Here is a 22,263-nt window from a genome sequence, read left to right on the forward strand (position 1 = left end):
CCTGCCTCAAACCTTTCTCCTCCTCAGTCTGGACCCCGGCTGCCTGCCTCAAACCTTTCTCCTCCTCAGTCTGGACCCCGGCTGCCTGCCTCAAACCTTTCTCCTCCTCAGTCTGGACCCCGGCTGCCTGCCTCAAACCTTTCTCCTCCTCAGTCTGGACCCCGGCTGCCTGCCTCAAACCTTTCTCCTCCTCAGTCTGGACCCCGGCTGCCTGCCTCAAACCTTTCTCCTCCTCAGTCTGGACCCCGGCTGCCTGCCTCAAACCTTTCTCCTCTCAGTCTGGACCCCAGCTGCCTGCCTCAAACCTTTCTCCTCCTCAGTCTGGACCCCGGCTGCCTGCCTCAAACCTTTCTCCTCCTCAGTCTGGACCCCGGCTGCCTGCCTCAAACCTTTCTCCTCCTCAGTCTGGACCCCGGCTGCCAACCTCAAACCTTTCTCCTCCTCAGTCTGGACCCCGGCTGCCTGCCTCAAACCTTTCTCCTCCTCAGTCTGGACCCCAGCTGCCTGCCTCAAACCTTTCTCCTCTCAGTCTGGACCCCGGCTGCCTGCCTCAAACCTTTCTCCTCCTCAGTCTGGACCCCGGCTGCCTGCCTCAAACCTTTCTCCTCTCAGTCTGGACCCCGGCTGCCTGCCTCAAACCTTTCTCCTCCTCAGTCTGGACCCCGGCTGCCTGCCTCAAACCTTTCTCCTCTCAGTCTGGACCCCGGCTGCCTGCCTCAAACCTTTCTCCTCCTCAGTCTGGACCCCGGCTGCCTGCCTCAAACCTTTCTCCTCTCAGTCTGGACCCCGGCTGCCTGCCTCAAACCTTTCTCCTCCTCAGTCTGGACCCCAGCTGCCTGCCTCAAACCTTTCTCCTCAGTCTGGACCCCGGCTGCCTGCCTCAAACCTTTCTCCTCCTCAGTCTGGACCCCGGCTGCCTGCCTCAAACCTTTCTCCTCAGTCTGGACCCCGGCTGCCTGCCTCAAACCTTTCTCCTCAGTCTGCCTTCATGAACACTGCAGCTCACCTTCGTGGCGTCCTGCTCAAACAGGTGGAGCTGCAGCGCCTGGTCCAGGTGCAGCTTCCTGTCCCCCCAGCTCTGCAGCAGGTGGGTGCGGGCTGCCTGGAGCCGGTCCAGCAGAGAAGAAACCTTCGGCGCCACGCTTTGGAAGTCCGCCCCGCCCGACAGCCAGGTGCCCCCACCACCCCCGCCTTCACTGGAGGGGTCGCCATGAGACGGGCCCAGGCGCATGCGCTGAAGCAAGCTCTTCCCTTCGCGGTCGAGGGCGTCTACTGGGGCCGTGGCAATGGTGTTACGGAGCCGACTGTGCTCCTCCAGAAGCCTGAGAAGGAAACTCTGGGGGTTAGTTTACGGGTCGCCCCCGGTTCTGGTTTCCTCCTGTTAAAAGGGAGTTTTTTTCTCCCCACTCAGGATCAAAGAGAAGTTTTTGATGCGATCTGTTGGTTTCCTTTTTATTGGCTCTGTATGAACGGGACTAATTTAGTGGACTGGATAGTGTATGACTGCCAGCTGGGTTCAAATCCCCTGCATGAAAGGTATTACCTTCAGTAGGGGTCCTTAGGCAAGACCCCCCTACCCCACCTGCCTATCTGTAATTCGCTTTGGATAAAAGCGTCTGCTAAATGCATAAACATAATTTGATTAATTCGATATGACTGGATTATGATCATATCACAATGAATTGGCTTGATTTGAACGATATTTGAGGCGCCTTGAGATGACATTTGTTGTGATTAGTTTTATAAATAAAACTGAACTGAAATACAAACTAAAAATCACTAACTTGCGGGCCTCATCCATGTCCTGAGGCTCTGCTATGCGGTTCAGCCCGGCTTCGAGCTGCTCCAGCTGGGCCAGCAGTTGTGTGGCGGCCCCTGAGAACTCCTCCAGGCCCAGACGCAGCTCGGTCCACTCCACATGGTCGTACTCCAACGAGCCACCGAGGTCAGAGGTCAGCTGGGAGGGGTCTACGAGCCGGGACAGACCCTCCACCGACACCAGGCTGGTCTGGAGACAGACATTTTACTGACTCACCACCAGAATCCACAGAACCGAGCGGCTGAGGCTGTGTTAATGTTGCACCTCTCAGTACCTCAAAGCTGAGCTTGGCGCTGCCCAGATTGGTCTTGTGTTTCTGCCAGAAGGTGTCTGGTTTGATGAGCAGCGCGATGTGGATGTTTGAAGAGAACGACTCCTGCAGCGTCCGCAGCACCGGCTTCACACTGTCCCACTTACTGCCGCGCATGTCCACCACGACAGTGAAGCCACGAGCGCGCACGTCCTCACTGGCAGGCATGCAGGCAGAGAAACAGTTTCTTTATGTCACATTTCCCCCTTTTTTTCTCAGACAATAACTATTTTTAGGCAGTTTGATAGCTTCAGTAATTACCAGGATGAGATGGAGCTGCACATGTTCTCTAACATCAGTTTATAACATCTGTATGAGCTAAAACATATATTTGTAACATCTGTATGAGCTAAAACATATATTTATAACATCTGTATGAGCTAAAACATCTATTTATAACATCTGTATGAGCTAAAAAATCTATTTATAACATCTGTATGAGCTAAAACATCAATTTATAACATCTGTATGAGCTAAAACATCAATTTATAACATCTGTATGAGCTAAAACATCTATTTATAACATCTGTATGAGCTAAAACATATATTTATAACATCTGTATGAGCTAAAACATCAATTTATAACATCTGTATGAGCTAAAACATCAATTTATAACATCTGTATGAGCTAAAACTCCAATTTATAACATCTGTATGAGCTAAAACTCCAATTTATAACATCTGTATGAGCTAAAACTCCAATTTATAACATCTGTATGAGCTAAAACTCCAATTTATAACATCTGTATGAGCTGAAACATCAATTTATAACCTCTGTATGAGCTAAAATATCAATTTATAACATTGTATGAACTAAAACATCCAATTTATAACATCTGTATGAGCTAAAACATATATTTGTAACATCTGTATGAGCTAAAACATATATTTATAACATCTGTATGAGCTAAAACATATATTTATAACATCTGTATGAGCTAAAACATCTATTTATAACATCTGTATGAGCTAAAACATCTATTTATAACATCTGTATGAGCTAAAACATCAATTTATAACATCTGTATGAGCTAAAACATCAATTTATAACATCTGTATGAGCTAAAACATCAATTTATAACATCTGTATGAGCTAAAACATCTATTTATAACATCTGTATGAGCTAAAACATCAATTTATAACATCTGTATGAGCTAAAACTCCAATTTATAACATCTGTATGAGCTAAAACATATATTTATAACATCTGTATGAGCTAAAACATCTATTTATAACATCTGTATGAGCTAAAACATCAATTTATAACATCTGTATGAGCTAAAACATCAATTTATAACATCTGTATGAGCTAAAACATATATTTATAACATCTGTATGAGCTAAAACATCTATTTATAACATCTGTATGAGCTAAAACATCTATTTATAACATCTGTATGAGCTAAAACATCAATTTATAACATCTGTATGAGCTAAAACATCTATTTATAACATCTGTATGAGCTAAAACATATATTTATAACATCTGTATGAGCTAAAACATATATTTATAACATCTGTATGAGCTAAAACATCAATTTATAACATCTGTATGAGCTAAAACTCCAATTTATAACATCTGTATGAGCTAAAACTCCAATTTATAACATCTGTATGAGCTAAAACTCCAATTTATAACATCTGTATGAGCTAAAACTCCAATTTATAACATCTGTATGAGCTGAAACATCAATTTATAACCTCTGTATGAGCTAAAATATCAATTTATAACATTGTATGAACTAAAACATCCAATTTATAACATCTGTATGAGCTAAAACATATATTTGTAACATCTGTATGAGCTAAAACATCCAATTTATAACATCTGTATGAGCTAAAATATCAATTTATAACCTCTGTATGAGCTAAAACATATATTTATAACATCTGTATGAGCTAAAACATCAATTTATAACATCTGTATGAGCTAAAATATCAATTTATAACATCTGTATGAGCTAAAACATCAGTTTATAACATCTGTATGAGCTAAAACATCCAATTTATAACATCTGTATGAGCTAAAACATATATTTATAACATCTGTATGAGCTAAAATATCAATTTATAACATCTGTATGAGCTAAAACATCAGTTTATAACATCTGTATGAGCTAAAACATCCAATTTATAACATCTGTATGAGCTAAAACATCAATTTATAACATCTATATGAGCTAAAACATATATTTATAACATCTGTATGAGCTAAAACATCAATTTATAACATCTATATGAGCTAAAACATATATTTATAACATCTGTATGAGCTAAAACATCAATTTATAACATCTGTATGAGCTAAAACGTATATTTATAACATCTGTATGAGCTAAAACATCCAATTTATAATATCTGTATGAACTAAAACATCCAATTTATAACATCTGTATGAGCTAAAACATCTATTTATAACATCTGTATGAGCTAAAACATCCAATTTATAACATCTGTATGAGCTAAAACTCCAATTTATAACATCTGTATGAGCTAAAACTCCAATTTATAACATCTGTATGAGCTAAAACTCCAATTTATAACATCTGTATGAGCTAAAACTCCAATTCATAACATCTGTATGAGCTGAAACATCAATTTATAACATCTGTATGAGCTAAAACATATATTTGTAACATCTGTATGAGCTAAAACATCCAATTTATAACATCTGTATGAGCTAAAACATATATTTGTAACATCTGTATGAGCTAAAACATCCAATTTATAACATCTGTATGAGCTAAAACATATATTTATAACATCTGTATGAGATAAAACATATATTTATAACATCTGTATGAGCTAAAACATCAATTTATAACATCTGTATGAGCTAAAACATCAGTTTATAACATCTGTATGAGCTAAAACATATATTTATAACATCTGTATGAGCTAAAACATCAATTTATAACATCTGTATGAGCTAAAACTCCAATTTATAACATCTGTATGAGATAAAACATATATTTATAACATCTGTATGAGCTAAAACATCAATTTATAACATCTGTATGAGCTAAAACATCAGTTTATAACATCTGTATGAGCTAAAACTCCAATTTATAACATCTGTATGAGATAAAACATATATTTATAACATCTGTATGAGCTAAAACATCAATTTATAACATCTGTATGAGCTAAAACATCAGTTTATAACATCTGTATGAGCTAAAACATCTCATGTGTGGAGTGGAGACGGACAAACACTGAAAACTGTATGTGTGAGAGCTGGTAATCCTCAGCCTCTATCAGAGGGTATACCTGGGTATGGTCGACAGGTAGGTCACCAGTCGGCTGAGATCCTCCTGCTTTATTCGATCATGATTGGTCCTGGCAGGAAAGGTCAGGATTGGCCCACCTCGTTTGTCCCGTCCACCTGGAGAACACAGAACGGTTGCCTGAGCTGCATCACAGAGGACCGGGTCAAAGCTGCAGAGGGTTTGGGTGTTTTACCTGAAACGAAGGCCACTTTCTCTCTGAGCACCGTCAGGACATCAACCGCCCGGACAGAGTCTGCTTTACCAGAACCTGAAAGACAGATGGAGTCATCTTCAGCTGTGGGTTCAGGCCAGGAGATATCTGCTGAGGCATGGCTACAGTCCTGAAGCACAGTTTCCTACACTTACTCTCAGTTTCACTTCTAAGTTTAGTTCAATGGTTCTGTTGCTCTTACCCAGGTGAGGCAGCCACAGATATGATGAGATACTGTTGTGATGCTTATAGTGAGCTTATTACATATCCCATTAACTAAATCGGAATAGCTTAATGAAGTTTCCTGCCTGCCTAATTCAAACGGGGGACAGTTTGTCATTTAAAATGATCTATAGTGTCAGAGAGGGTGATCAAAAAGAGACAACAGGAACATTCAGGCGCTGCTTTCTCCACCAAAGCTTCTGCTTAACCAAAAATTATCCCGATCCACACCGAGATTTATTGGATTCTCCCTTCACCAACTTTCATGGAATTCAGCTTCCTGACAACAAAAGGACAAATAACCGTAAACCAAAGCAGCTGCAACCCTGAGCTGGATGAAGCAGGCATCTAAAAATGCATGGATGGATAATTCTTGGTGTATTTGCTTTTGATTTTAAGATCACGTCCTCTTTCAGCATGAAAGCTTTTTAACACGAGGCCCCGGGTGATGGAAAACCCTGATGCACATTTTCTATTTAGCAACACTTCAAAAGTTTGCTTTAAATTCACTTGACAGTTAAATGGAAACACAGCCCATATGCTCGTCAATAGAAACCAAAATGGAAAGCTGCCGCATAAAATGATCGATTCATCGTTTCAGAGATTTCAGTTTGGTCCAAAGAGGTAGAAAACACCAACAGACTGGGGTTAGTTACTCATTAGTTTCCATTCATACGGAGTTTATTGGGTTAAAAAATTACGCAAACGACATAAAAGCATCAATTTATCCATCACAATAAGCCAATTCAGAGAGGAGCTGACAGGCGTTTTAATCAATAAGCTGAAGCCTTTCAGCTCAGGGAGGGACTGTGTACTTTTATGGGTATCTGACCAATGAAAATGCTAAACTTTGGGGGGGGGGGTAGCTATGGACAGACCTTCAAATGTCCACTGGGTTAACTCTGAAGTTAGATTAAGGTCAAGGATGGTGATGGTTTAGAGGCAATGGAGGGAATGTGCACCAGGATCCCCTCTGTGTTGCAGAGAGACCTCCCATATGTGTCAGATCATCCTGCACAGCGGGGGGGGGGGACTAATCCAACACATACACACACTGAGGGCTTTAAACGTCTCACATTAGCAGCCCCACGAGCAGCGGTAACCCTCAGAGAGAAAAACCCACCAACAACAAGAAGAACAAGTGAAACATTTATCCAGCCGGAGACCATCCCTTTGATCTCAAGCAGAAACCCCAAGAATCCAAAAGTAAGGGATGCGTGACCTTGAAATGTTGTGGTATGAGCTGTGAGCATTCATTAAAACAGGCTATGATGCAAGGAACTAATGGACCAGAAAGATTTAACTTTGAGGAACAAATGCAGATCTGAAACTATTTGACTGGAGGTAATGATTATTGGAATCCATTGTGACATCTTTAAAGTCTACAAGCCTCAAAATATACGAATTATTACCATATAACACAAAGAAAAGTGGTAAACTGCTGCATTGTAGAAGCTGCAATCAGCTTCTTTGTAATTCTGCTTGAAAAATGAACTAAAGCAAAGCCAACGTTTGACTAAATCAATTGAGTGTATCAATACTTAGGCAGAAAATCAGAATGAGGATCCTCATTGGTTCCCAGTATTCAGGCGTCAGTGGAGCTAATGGACAGAAAATCAATCGGCATCCATTCTGATAATCCAAGATCATCTCAAACAGAAGAACTGGCTGGTTTCTCCATGGTTCCCTTCTCTGTATATTAAACTTTTACTTTCCTTCACATCCTTTTCCCCCAAACAATCAACAGATTAATGGCTGGCTCCAGCTGTTGATCAAACACCTGCAGGTTTGTACCTGAGGAAGTAAAGTTCTGGTTCCACCACTGGTTTTATTTCAGTGATACATCTTCAATGAAAGAGCAGGCAGCTGATGGCAGAGCTAAACTCCATGCTCCTGCCTCACTTCATCTGCACTTTGCTGCGTGAATTAGCAAAAGAGAAAATGTGAGGAATGCATTTTCCCTGTTGTCAGCAGGAGGAGCTTCTGTTGGAATTCTGCAGGTCTGAGAGCAGAAGCTAACAGTCTGCAGACACTGACGAGTTAGTGGTGGCTGTTTGAAATCTCTGAGAGTGTAAACATGACCGAAGCCGGCGTGTTCACAGTCCAGACTGACAGGAAGCTGATTGATCTCTGATCAACTGTCAATCAAAGAAGCAGAGAGTCGGAGAAGGGTTTTCCGCTCACTTATACCGACAAAACCCTCTCACTGTGAGTCGATGTAAAGCCTAAAATAGCAGCTGCACAGAGCAGATGAAAAGCCTTCAGAGAAACTTGCTGTCAGCCTGTCAGGACTCATCAAGCTGATTATGCAACAAAAACTAATGAATACATTCCCCCACAATGTCCTCTGAGTCCCGAAAATGTCAGCCTGTGGGATATAAAGACCTCACAGTCCGACTCATACTGCGTCTGCGAGGCCAATAAACGAGCAGAGCTCTGGGTGGAAGTGACCTCAGACATATCTCTGGCATTTCTCCACTTAACTTTAATGGTAATTATGGGAGGACATTTTCACCGGCACACGACGCTTTGAACCAGTAGCAGAAGAAAATAGATCCAGTTTTCAAAGCATTCAAAGGGACTTCCAGGTAGACTTTGATAGATTTGACAGCATAAGGAAGCAGGGGGAAAATAAAAGTATAACTGCATGTTAACTGCAGCTTTCTTCACTTTAAAAGCCAGCAGACTTACAATAATGGGCCTCCCAAACCCCTTCACCGTGAAGGTCCTTCAGCTTCTTCACACATGCCAGAAGGGTCATCATTTTCCTTCATCCATTGTCAAAAACTCCATCTGGCTTATTTTTAATGCCGTTACAGCTGTGCCAGCAGTTATTTAAGAAGGTCTACCAGGGATTATATAAGCACCACCAAGAATAAGAAGGAGGAAACAACAAGAGCAGACCTCACTTATCAGGGACTGATTCTGGCTTTGAATGATTAGCAGCTTATCATTTCTCCATCAGACACCACCAGGTGTTCAATAACACCACCTGCCATTAATGCTGTTACACCTTTATAGCATCAGGTGGCGCTCATTTAACGCCTGGTGGCATCTGAAGGACTCTCTAAATACATCAGACAGAAAAGAAGATGAGTTGTGGCTCATTTGTCAAACAGCATGTGTGGTCCACTGTGTCCGGCTGGTGGTTCCTTTAGCGTATTTTGGCTCCTCCGGTCATATGTGTTCACTTGAGCTCATATTTGTGCTTTTGTCTTTCATAATTTATTCATTCTTCAGATCCTGAAGCACTAACGTTGGGTGGAAGAACCCGTCTGGGTCAGTCATTACAGCATTAACCACTGAGCACGATATGCAGAGCTGCTCTTTCAGAATGGGCTTTACATTCGTTCTGCTTCCATCAGCTGAATCATTGTCAAGATGTCAGGTCAGATCACAGTGAAGCCTCCTCTGAGAGCTTCTGAGAACTACATGTTCTGAGAGCTACATGTTCTGTAAGCTTCATGTTCTATGAGCTTCAAGTTCTGTGAGCTACATGTTCTGAGAGCTACATGTTCTGTAAGAACTACATGTTCTGTGAAAACTACATGTTCTGTGAGCTACATGTTCTGTGAGCTTCATGTTCTGTAAGCTTCATGTTCTGTAAGCTACATGTTCTGTAAGCTACATGTTCTGTGAGCTACATGTTCTGTGAGAACTACATGTTCTGTAAGCCACATGTTCTGTAAGCCACATGTTCTGTGAGAGCTACATGTTCTGTAAGCCACATGTTCTGTAAGCCACATGTTCTGTGAGAACTACATGTTCTGTGAGAACTACATGTTCTGTAAGCCACATGTTCTGTAAGCCACATGTTCTGTGAGAGCTACATGTTCTGTAAGCTACATGTTCTGTAAGCCACATGTTCTGTGAGAGCTACATGTTCTGTGAGAACTACATGTTCTGTAAGCCACATGTTCTGTGAGAGCTACATGTTCTGTAAGCCACATGTTCTGTAAGCCACATGTTCTGTGAGAACTACATGTTCTGTGAGAACTACATGTTCTGTAAGCCACATGTTCTGTAAGCCACATGTTCTGTGAGAACTACATGTTCTGTGAGAACTACATGTTCTGTAAGCCACATGTTCTGTGAGAGCTACATGTTCTGTAAGCCACATGTTCTGTGAGAGCTACATGTTCTGTGAGAACTACATGTTCTGTGAAAACTACATGTTCTGTAAGCCACATGTTCTGTGAGAGCTACATGTTCTGTAAGCCACATGTTCTGTAAGCCACATGTTCTGTGAGAACTACATGTTCTGTGAGAACTACATGTTCTGTAAGCCACATGTTCTGTAAGCCACATGTTCTGTAAGCCACATGTTCTGTAAGCCACATGTTCTGTGAGAACTACATGTTCTGTGAGAACTACATGTTCTGTAAGCCACATGTTCTGTGAGAGCTACATGTTCTGTAAGCCACATGTTCTGTGAGAGCTACATGTTCTGTGAGAACTACATGTTCTGTGAGCTACATGTTCTGTGAGAGCTACATGTTCTGTGAGAGCTACATGTTCTTTGAGAACTACATGTTCTGTGAGCTACATGTTCTGTGAGAACTACATGTTCTGTGAGAACTACATGTTCTGTGAGCTACATGTTCTGTGAGCTACATGTTCTGTGAGAGCTACATGTTCTGTGAGCTACATGTTCTGTGAGAACTACATGTTCTGTGAGCTACATGTTCTGTGAGCTACATGTTCTGTGAGAACTACATGTTCTGTGAGAACTACATGTTCTGTGAGCTACATATTCTGTACGTTACATGTTCTGTGAGCTACATGTTCTGTAAGCTACATGTTCTGTAAGCTATATGTTCTGTGAGAACGACATGTTCTGTAAGCTACATGTTCTGTAAGCTACATGTTCTGTGAGCCACATGTTCTGTGAGCGCTACATGTTCTGTGAGCTACATGTTCTGTGAGAGCTACATGTTCTGTGAGCTACATGTTCTTTAAGCTACATGTTCTGTGAAAGTTACATGTTATGTGAGAGCTACATGTTCTGTAAGCTACATGTTCTGTAAGAGCTACATGTTCTGTGAGAGCTACAAGTTCTGTGAGCTACATGTTCTGTGAGAACTACATGTTCTGTAAGAGCTACATGTTCTATGAGCTACATGTTCTGTAAGCTACATGTTCTGTGAGAGCTACATGTTCTGTAAGAACTACATGTTCTGTGAGAACTACATGTTCTGTAAGAGCTACATGTTCTATGAGCTACATGTTCTATGAGCTACATGTTCTGTGAGCTACATGTTCTGTGAGCTACATGTTCTGTGAGAACTACATGTTCTGTAAGCTACATGTTCTGTAAGCTACATGTTCTGTGAGCCACATGTTCTGTGAGCGCTACATGTTCTGTGAGCTACATGTTCTGTAAGCTACATGTTCTGTGAGAGCTACATGTTCTGTGAGCTACATGTTCTTTATGCTACATGTTCTGTGAGAGCTACATGTTCTGTGAGAGCTACATGTTCTGTAAGCTACATGTTCTGTGAGAGCTACATGTTCTGTGAGAGCTACATGTTCTGTGAGCTACATGTTCTGTAAGAACTACATGTTCTGTGAGAACTACATGTTCTGTAAGAGCTACATGTTCTATGAGCTACATGTTCTGTAAGCTACATGTTCTGTGAGAGCTACATGTTCTGTGAGCTACATGTTCTGTAAGAACTACATGTTCTGTGAGAACTACATGTTCTGTGAGAGCTACATGTTCTATGAGCTACATGTTCTGTAAGCTACATGTTCTGTGAGCCACATGTTCTGTGACCTACATGTTCTGTGAGCAACATGTTCTGTGAGAACATGTTCTGTAAGCTGCATGTTCTGTGAGCTACATGTTCTGTGAGCTACATGTTCTTTGAGAGCTACATGTTGTGTGAGCTACATGTTCTGTAAGCTACATGTTCTGTGAGCTACATGTTCTGTGAGAGCTACATGTTCTGTGAGCTACATGTTCTGTAAGATACATGTTCTGTGAGCTACATGTTCTGTGAGCTGCATGTTCTGTGAGAACTACATTTTCTGTGAGAACTACATGTTCTGTGAGCTACATGTTCTGTAAGCCACATGTTCTGTAAGCCACATGTTCTGTGAACTACACGTTCTGTGAGAGCTACACGTTCTGTGAGAGCTACATGTTCTGTAAGCCACATGTTCTGTGAGAACTACATGTTCTGTGAGAACTACATGTTATGTAAGCCACATGTTCTGTAAGCCACATGTTCTGTGAACTACACGTTCTGTGAGAGCTACATGTTCTGTGAGAGCTACATGTTCTGTAAGCCACATGTTCTGTGAGAACTACATGTTCTGTGAGAACTACATGTTATGTAAGCCACATGTTCTGTGAGAACTACATGTTCTGTAAGCTATATGTTCTGTGAGAACTACATGTTCTGTGAGAAATACATGTTCTGTGAGAGCTACATGTTCTGTGAGAACTACATGTTCTGTGAGAGCTCCATGTTCTGTGAGCTACATGTTCTGTGAGAGCTACATGTTCTGTAAGCCACATGTTCTGTGAGAGCTACATGTTCTGTGAGCTACATGTTCTGCGAGAGCTACATGTTCTGAGAGCTACATGTTCTGTGAGAACTACATGTTCTGTAAGCCACATGTTCTGTGAGAACTACATGTTCTGCGAAAACTACATGTTCTGTAAGCTACATGTTCTGTAAGCCACATGTTCTGTGAGAACTACATGTTCTGTGAAAACTACATGTTCTGTAAGCCACATGTTCTGTGAGCTACATGTTCTGTGAGAGCTACATGTTCTGTGAGAGCTACATGTTCTTTGAGAACTACATGTTCTGTAAGCTACATGTTCTGTGAGAACTACATGTTCTGTGAGCTACATGTTCTGTGAGAACTACATGTTCTGTGAGCTACATGTTCTGTGAGCTACAAGTTCTGTGAGCTACATATTCTGTAAGTTACATGTTCTGTGAGCTACATGTTCTGTAAGCTACATGTTCTGTGAGAACTACATGTTCTGTGAGAACTACATGTTCTGTAAGCTACATGTTCTGTGAGCCACATGTTCTGTGAGCACTACATGTTCTGTGAGCTACATGTTCTGTGAAAGCTACATGTTATGTGAGAGCTACATGTTCTGTAAGAGCTACATGTTCTGTGAGAGCTACATGTTCTTTAAGCTACATGTTCTGTGAAAGCTACATGTTATGTGAGAGCTACATGTTCTGTAAGCTACATGTTCTGTAAGAGCTACATGTTCTGTGAGAGCTACATGTTCTGTGAGCTACATGTTCTGTAAGAACTACATGTTATGTGAGAGCTACATGTTCTGTAAGCTACATGTTCTGTGAGAGCTACATGTTCTGTGAGCTACATGTTCTGTAAGAACTACATGTTCTGTGAGAACTACATGTTCTGTAAGAGCTACATGTTCTATGAGCTACATGTTCTGTAAGCTACATGTTCTGTGAGAGCTACATGTTCTGTGAGCTACATGTTCTGTAAGAACTACATGTTCTGTGAGAACTACATGTTCTATGAGCTACATGTTCTGTGAGCTACATGTTCTGTGAGCTACATATTCTGTAAGTTACATGTTCTGTGAGCTATATGTTCTGTAAGCTACATGTTCTGTGAGAACTACATGTTCTGTGAGAGCTACATGTTCTGTGAGCTACATGTTCTGTAAGCTACATGTTCTGTGAGAGCTACATGTTCTGTGAGCTACATGTTCTTTAAGCTACATGTTCTGTGAGAGCTACATGTTCTGTGAGAGCTACATGTTCTGTGAGAGCTACATGTTCTGTGAGCTACACGTTCTGTAAGCCACATGTTCTGTAAGCCACATGTTCTGTGAGCTACACGTTCTGTGAGAGCTACACGTTCTGTAAGCTACACGTTCTGTGAGAGCAACATGTTCTGTGAGAGCTACATGTTCTGAGAGCTACATGTTCTGTGAGCTACATGTTCTGTAAGCTACATGTTCTGTGAGAACTACATGTTCTGTGAGAACTACATGTTCTGTAAGTTACATGTTCTGTGAGAGCCACATGTTCTGTAAGCCACATGTTCTGTGAGAACTACATGTTCTGTGAGAACTACATGTTCTGTGAGAACTACATGTTATGTAAGCCACATGTTCTGTGAGAACTACATGTTCTGTGAGAACTACATGTTCTGTAAGCTACATGTTTTGTGAGAAATACATGTTCTGTGAGAACTACATGTTCTGTGAGAACTACATGTTCTGTGAGCTACATGTTCTGTGAGAACTACATGTTCTGTAAGCTACATGTTCTGTGAGAGCTACATGTTCTGTAAGCCACATGTTCTGTGAGAACTACATGTTCTGTGAGAACTACATGTTATGTAAGCCACATGTTCTGTGAGAACTACATGTTCTGTAAGCTACATGTTCTGTGAGAAATACATGTTCTGTGAGAGCTACATGTTCTGTGAGAACTACATGTTCTGTAAGCAACATGTTCTGTGAGAGCTACATGTTCTTTAAGCTACATGTTCTGTGAGAGCTTCATGTTCTGTGAGCTACATGTTCTGTGAGCTACATGTTCTGTAAGCCACATGTTCTGTGAGCTATATGTTCTGTGAGCTACATGTTCTGTAAGCTACATGTTCTGTGAGAGCTACATGTTCTACGAGAGCTACATGTTCTGCGAGAGCTACATGTTCTGTGAGAGCTACATGTTCTGTGAGAACTATATGTTCTGTGAGAGCTACATGTTCTGTAAGCTACATGTTCTGTAAGCCACATGTTCTGTGAGAGCTACATGTTCTTTAAGCTACATGTTCTGTGAGAGCTTCATGTTCTGTGAGCTACATGTTCTGTGAGCTACATGTTCTGTAAGCCACATGTTCTGTGAGCTATATGTTCTGTGAGCTACATGTTCTGTAAGCTACATGTTCTGTGAGCCACATGTTCTGTGAGCTACATGTTCTGAGAGCTACATGTTCTGTAAGCCACATGTTCTGTAAGCTACATGTTCTGTGAGCTACATGTTCTGTGAGATACATGTTCTGTGAGCTACATGTTCTGTGAGCTACATGTTCTTTGAACTACATGTTCTGTAAGCCACATGTTCTGTGAGAACTACATGTTCTGTGAGAAATACATGTTCTGTGAGCTACATGTTCTGTGAGAACTACATGTTCTGTGAGAAATACATGTTCTGTGAGCTACATGTTCTGTGAGCTACATGTTCTTTGAACTACATGTTCTGTAAGCTACATGTTCTGTGAGCTACATGTTCTGCGAGAGCTACATGTTCTGAGAGAACTACATGTTCTGTAAGCTACATGTTCTGTGAGAGCTACATGTTCTGTGAGAGCTACATGTTCTGTGAGCTACATGTTATTTGAGCTACATGTTCTGAAAACTACATGTTCTGTAAGCTACATGTTCTTTGAGCTACATGTTCTGTGAGAGCTACATGTTCTGTAAGCTACATGTTCTCAGAGAACTACATGTTCTGTGAGAACTACATGTTCTGTAAGCTACATGTTCTGTGAGCTACATGTTCTGTAAGCTACATGTTCTGTGAGCTACATGTTCTGTGAGCTTCATGTTCTGTGAGAACTACATGTTCTGTGAGAGCTACATGTTCTGTGAGAACTACATGTTCTGTGAGAGCTACACGTTCTGTGAGAACTACATGTTCTGTGAGAGCTACATGTTCTGTGAGAACTACATGTTCTGTAAGCTACATGTTCTGTAAGCTACATGTTCTGTGAGAACTACATGTTCTGTAAGCTACATGTTCTGTGAGAGCTACATGTTCTGTGAGAACTACATGTTCTCTGAGAACTACATGTTCTGTGAGAGCTACATGTTCTTTGAGCTACATGTTCTGTAAGCTACATGTTCTTTGAGCTACATGTTCTGTGAGCTACATGTTCTGTAAGCTACATGTTCTGTGAGAGCTACATGTTCTGTGAGAGCTACATGTTCTGTGAGAACTACATGTTCTGTGAGAACTACATGTTCTGTGAGAGCTACACGTTCTGTGAGAACTACATGTTCTGTGAGAGCTACATGTTCTGTGAGAACTACATGTTCTGTAAGCTACATGTTCTGTAAGCTACATGTTCTGTGAGAACTACATGTTCTGTGAGAACTACATGTTCTGTGAGAACTACATGTTCTGTGAGAGCTACACGTTCTGTGAGAACTACATGTTCTGTGAGAGCTACATGTTCTGTGAGAACTACATGTTCTGTAAGCTACATGTTCTGTAAGCTACATGTTCTGTGAGAACTACATGTTCTGTAAGCTACATGTTCTGTGAGAGCTACATGTTCTGTGAGAACTACATGTTCTCTGAGAACTACATGTTCTGTGAGAGCTACATGTTCTTTGAGCTACATGTTCTGTGAGCTACATGTTCTGTGAGAGCTACATGTTCTGTGAGCTACACGTTCTGTGAGAACTACATGTTCTGTGAGAGCTACATGTTCTGTGAGAACTACATGTTCTGTAAGCTACATGTTCTGTAAGCTACATGTTCTGTAAGCTACATGTTCTGTGAGAGCTACATGTTCTGTGAGAACTACATGTTCTGTGAGAACTACATGTTCTGTGAGAGCTACATGTTCTGTGAGCTACATGTTCTGTGAGCTACATGTTCTGTGAGCTACATGTTCTGTGAGAGCTACATGTTCTGTGAGCTACATGTTCTGTGAGCTACATGTTCTGTGAGCTACATGTTCTGTGAGAACTACATGTTCTGTGAGAGCTACATGTTCTGTAAGCTACATGTTCTGTAAGCTACATGTTCTGTGAGAGCTACATGTTCTGTGAGAACTACATGTTCTGTGAGAGCTACATGTTCTGTAAGCTACATGTTCTGTGGGCTACATGTTCTTTGAACTACATGTTCTGTAAGCTACATGTTCTGTGAGAACTACATGTTCTGTGAGAGCTACATGTTCTGTAAGCTACATGTTCTGTAAGCTACATGTTCTGTGAGAGCTACATGTTCTGTGAGAACTACATGTTCTATGAGAGCTACATGTTCTGTAAGCTACATGTTCTGTGAGCTACATGTTCTTTGAACTACATGTTCTGTAAGCTACATGTTCTGTGAGAACTACATGTTCTGTGAGAGCTACATGTTCTGTAAGCTACATGTTCTGTGAGCTACATGTTCTTTGAACTACATGTTATGTAAGCTACATGTTCTGTGAGAACTACATGTTCTGTGAGAACTACATGTTCTGTGAGCTACATGTTCTGTGAGCTACATGTTCTTTGAACTACATGTTCTGTAAGCTACATGTTCTGTGAGCTACATGTTCTATGAGAGCTTCATGTTCTGTGAGCTACATGTTCTGCGAGAGCTACATGTTCTGAGAGCTACATGTTCTGTGAGAGCTACATGTTCTGTGAGAACTACATGTTCTGTAAGCTACATGTTCTGTGAGCTACATGTTCTGTGATAGCTACATGTTCTGTGAGAGCTACATGTTCTGTGAGAACTACATGTTCTGTAAGCTACATGTTCTGTGAGAGCTACATGTTCTGTGAGAGCTACATGTTCTGTGAGCTACATGTTCTGTGAGCTACATGTTCTGAAAACTACATGTTCTGTAAGCTACATGTTCTGTGAGCTACATGTTCTGTGAGAGCTACATGTTCTGTAAGCTACATGTTCTCAGAGAACTACATGTTCTGTGAGAGCTACATGTTCTGTGAGCTACATGTTCTGTGAGCTACATGTTCTGAAAACTACATGTTCTGTAAGCTACATGTTCTGTGAGCTACATGTTCTGTGAGAGCTACATGTTCTGTAAGCTACATGTTCTCAGAGAACTACATGTTCTGTGAGAGCTACATGTTCTGTGAGCTACATGTTCTGTGAGAGCTACATGTTCTGTAAGCTACATGTTCTCAGAGAACTACATGTTCTGTGAGAACTACATGTTCTGTAAGCTACATGTTCTGTAAGCTACATGTTCTGTAAGCTACATGTTCTGTGAGCTACATGTTCTGTGAGCTTCATGTTCTGTGAGAGCTACATGTTCTGTGAGAACTACATGTTCTGTGAGAGCTACATGTTCTGTGAGAGCTACATGTTCTGTGAGAACTACATGTTCTGTGAGAGCTACACGTTCTGTGAGAACTACATGTTCTGTGAGAGCTACATGTTCTGTGAGAACTACATGTTCTGTAAGCTACATGTTCTGTAAGCTACATGTTCTGTAAGCTACATGTTCTGTGAGAGCTACATGTTCTGTGAGAACTACATGTTCTGTGAGAACTACATGTTCTGTGAGAGCTACATGTTCTGTGAGCTACATGTTCTGTGAGCTACATGTTCTGTGAGCTACATGTTCTGTGAGAGCTACATGTTCTGTGAGAACTACATGTTCTGTAAGCCACATGTTCTGTGAGAGCTACATGTTCTGTGAGAACTACATGTTCTGTAAGCTACATGTTCTGTGAGCTACATGTTCTGTGAGAACTACATGTTCTGTGAGAGCTACATGTTCTGTAAGCTACATGTTCTGAGAGCTACATGTTCTGTAAGCTACATGTTCTGAGAGCTACATGTTCTGTGAGCTACATGTTCTGTGAGAGCTACATGTTCTGTGAGAACTACATGTTCTGTAAGCTACATGTTCTGAGAGCTACATGTTCTGTAAGCTACATGTTCTGTAAGCTACATGTTCTGTGAGAGCTACATGTTCTGTGAGAACTACATGTTCTGTGAGAGCTACATGTTCTGTAAGCTACATGTTCTGTGAGCAACATGTTCTTTGAACTACATGTTCTGTAAGCTACATGTTCTGTGAGAACTACATGTTCTGTGAGCTGCATGTTCTGTGAGAGCTACATGTTCTGTGAGCTACATGTTCTGTGAGCTACATGTTCTGTGAGCTACATGTTCTGTGAGAGCTACATGTTCTGTGAGAACTACATGTTCTGTGAGAGCTACATGTTCTGTAAGCTACATGTTCTGTAAGCTACATGTTCTGTGAGAGCTACATGTTCTGTGAGAACTACATGTTCTGTGAGAGCTACATGTTCTGTAAGCTACATGTTCTGTGAGCTACATGTTCTTTGAACTACATGTTCTGTAAGCTACATGTTCTGTGAGAACTACATGTTCTGTGAGAGCTACATGTTCTCAGAGAACTACATGTTCTGTGAGAGCTACATGTTCTGTAAGCTACATGTTCTGTAAGCTACATGTTCTGTAAGCTACATGTTCTGTGAGAGCTACATGTTCTGTGAGAGCTACATGTTCTCAGAGAACTACATGTTCTGTGAGAGCTACATGTTCTGTAAGCTACATGTTCTGTAAGCTACATGTTCTGTGAGAGCTACATGTTCTGTGAGAACTACATGTTCTGTGAGAGCTACATGTTCTGTGAGCTACATGTTCTGTGAGCTACATGTTCTGTGAGCTACATGTTCTGTGAGAGCTACATGTTCTGTGAGAACTACATGTTCTGTAAGCTACATGTTCTGTGAGCTACATGTTCTGTGAGAACTACATGTTCTGTGAGAGCTACATGTTCTGTAAGCTACATGTTCTGTAAGCTACATGTTCTGTGAGAGCTACATGTTCTGTGAGAACTACATGTTCTGTAAGCCACATGTTCTGTGAGAACTACATGTTCTGTAAGCTACATGTTCTGTGAGCTACATGTTCTGTGAGAACTACATGTTCTGTGAGAGCTACATGTTCTGTAAGCTACATGTTCTGTAAGCTACATGTTCTGTAAGCTACATGTTCTGTGAGAGCTACATGTTCTGTGAGAACTACATGTTCTGTGAGAGCTACATGTTCTGTAAGCTACATGTTCTGTGAGCTACATGTTCTTTGAACTACATGTTCTGTAAGCTACATGTTCTGTGAGAACTACATGTTCTGTGAGAGCTACATGTTCTGTGAGCTACATGTTCTGTGAGCTACATGTTCTGTAAGAACTACATGTTCTGTGAGAGCTACATGTTCTGTAAGCTACATGTTCTGTGAGAGCTACATGTTCTGTGAGCTACATGTTCTGTAAGAACTACATGTTCTGTGAGAGCTACATGTTCTGTAAGCCACATGTTCTGTGAGAGCTACATGTTCTGTGAGAACTACATGTTCTTTGAGCTACATGTTCTGTAAGCTACATGTTCTGTGAGCTACATGTTCTGTGAGAGCTACATGTTCTGTGAGAACTACATGTTCTGTGAGCTTCATGTTCTGTGAGAACTACATGTTCTGTGAGAACTACATGTTCTGTGAGAACTACATGTTCTGTGAGCTACATGTTCTGTGAGAACTACATGTTCTGTGAGAACTACATGTTCTGTGAGCTACATGTTCTGTGAGCTACATGTTCTGTAAGCCACATGTTCTGTAAGCCACATGTTCATTGAGAGCTACATGTTCTGTGAGAAGTACATGTTCTGTGAGCTACATGTTCTGTGAGAACTACATGTTCTGTGAGCTACATGTTCTGTGAGAACTACATGTTCTGTGAGAACTACATGTTCTGTGAGAACTACATGTTCTGTGAGCTACATGTTCTGTGAGCTACATGTTCTGTAAGCTACATGTTCTGTAAGAACTACATGTTCTGTGAGAACTACATGTTCTGTAAGAGCTACATGTTCTGTGAGCTACATGTTCTGTGAGCTACATGTTCTGTGCCTCACAGCATGTAAAACCAGAGGAATATATCTTCTGAAGTCTTTGATGTATTCGTGATCTCACAATGTTTCCTGGTCTGGTTTATTTGCGTAATTTCTTCATATTTTACAGTCGTAGATGCAGAAATGTTCGACCTCTGATCAGTTGACTGAATTAAATGAACAGGGACAAACTAAAAATCAAATGTTTTCATGAATGCTGCAATTAATACTAAAAATATATTTTTTTGACATTTTAAAACCAAAACAACTAATAAATATAGAGAGAAAATTATCAACAGATTGTTTATCATGAAAATGATTGTTAGCCACTGTTTTACTTAGATTTTTTTCTGTTACAGTTTTATTGGAGATCTGCTGTCAAGTTAATTTAATTTCTTTACCTGTCAGATTTTTAAGGTGCTTTTACTTTCCTTCAGTGATTTTAGTTTGACTTAAAGTGCATTAAGATAATAATCAGAAGGGAAACGTTCACCTTCTTTTACAGATAAAATATTCAACTCAATCGATCAATAATGAGCTGATCGTTCTGGAGATCAGTCAGAAATATGAATAGAACACATCAGAACAATAATAGTAGAAGTAGTTTTCTTACATACTTTCACTCGTAATTCTTTCAAATCTCTCGAATCTATCAAACTGTTTCCAATTTTAATTATCAATTAACATAAAACTGATTCATTCACTCAATAATTTCTCATCTTCTCAGTTTTCGGTGGCTTTTAACTTTACATTTATTGGATTGTTTATTAACTGGTTTAGCCTTGGGGGGGGGGGTCTCTGTCCCCACTGTGATCCAAAATTACAACTTGATAATCCAAACAGTGTGGACCCAAATGGTTTGAGCTCAGGGCCCCAGGAGGGGTGGGGGAGCCCCGGTTCTGCCCGGTTCTGCAGGCCACCGGAGTGTGAGTGTGTTACAGCAATATTAATACACATCACATTACATCACACACACGTTCAATAAACCAGCAGGCCTTCCCACAATCCTCCTTGGTTGAACCCTCCACCCCCAGCACACGCACGCACACGCGCGCACACGCCTGAGTGCCGCTGGACACAGTGATGCTGACACACACATACACTGATAGTGTGTAGCACATAGAGCTCAATGGGCGGATGTTGGGGCATCATGGCGACAGCAGCTCCCATCACACGCACACAGTCACAGCCACACACGCGCTCTCACACCCCTACCTGCCGTCGCCAGGCCATCCGGGCCCGCTTCTCCTCCTCCATCCACCGGATTCATCCTCCCTCCTCCACCTCACGCAGCTCCGCCGCCTCCCTCCTCCTCCTCGCGCTCTCTCCTCCGTTATGTGCCGTCGCTTGCTCCGCTCCTCGCGCCTCCTCCCTTCCTACCCGTTCATCCCTGCAGCTTCACATCAGATCGGGTCGGTCCAGCAGGCTCCCGGGCGGGCGGTGCACCGTCAGATGAGTTCCCCTCTTTCCGGAACCGATCAGGCCGTCACTGCTGCATCCTCCTCGGCTCAGCCTCGACCGTCTGTCCTCCTCTTCTTCCTCTTCCTCCTGCTCCTGCTCCTCCGCTGCTGCTGCTGCTGTTCTTACGTTACCGTGATCCCGCGCGACATGGCATCACGTCACCGTTACTGCTGCCGTTCCCGTTACTGGCCGCCGGTAGCGTTACCGTTGGGCTCGCTCAGTCCGGGTCTCCCACTCCGTCTCTGCTGCTGCCGGTCCGGCCAGCGCACGGTCCGCTGCTCGGTGTGTGTTTCAGCACGCAGGCGCACCGGAGACAGAGGGGCGCTGTGCACGAGGGCTGC

General features: G+C 41.8%; 1 protein-coding gene across 1 annotated transcript in view; it reads right to left on the reverse strand.

Annotated features, from left to right (window-relative positions):
* LOC140286187 (kalirin-like) overlaps window positions 1-22,192 on the reverse strand; it is a 69,822-nt gene extending 47,630 nt beyond the window's left edge. Inside the window, exons 1-6 of the mRNA XM_072379143.1 lie at window positions 21,677-22,192; window positions 5,593-5,667; window positions 5,401-5,515; window positions 2,094-2,286; window positions 1,785-2,008; window positions 1,007-1,322 (exon numbers count right to left, since the gene is read on the reverse strand). Of these exons, the coding sequence (XP_072235244.1) occupies window positions 1,007-1,322; window positions 1,785-2,008; window positions 2,094-2,286; window positions 5,401-5,515; window positions 5,593-5,667; window positions 21,677-21,731 (978 nt within the window). The 5' untranslated portion in view covers window positions 21,732-22,192. The remainder of the gene's footprint in view (window positions 1-1,006; window positions 1,323-1,784; window positions 2,009-2,093; window positions 2,287-5,400; window positions 5,516-5,592; window positions 5,668-21,676) is intronic.
* Between the last annotated feature and the right edge of the window lie 71 nt (window positions 22,193-22,263).

Source organism: Leuresthes tenuis, unplaced genomic scaffold (genome assembly GCF_036924035.1).
Source record: "Leuresthes tenuis unplaced genomic scaffold, fLeuTen1.0.hap1 SCAF_1, whole genome shotgun sequence".
NCBI lineage: Eukaryota > Metazoa > Chordata > Actinopteri > Atheriniformes > Atherinopsidae > Leuresthes > Leuresthes tenuis.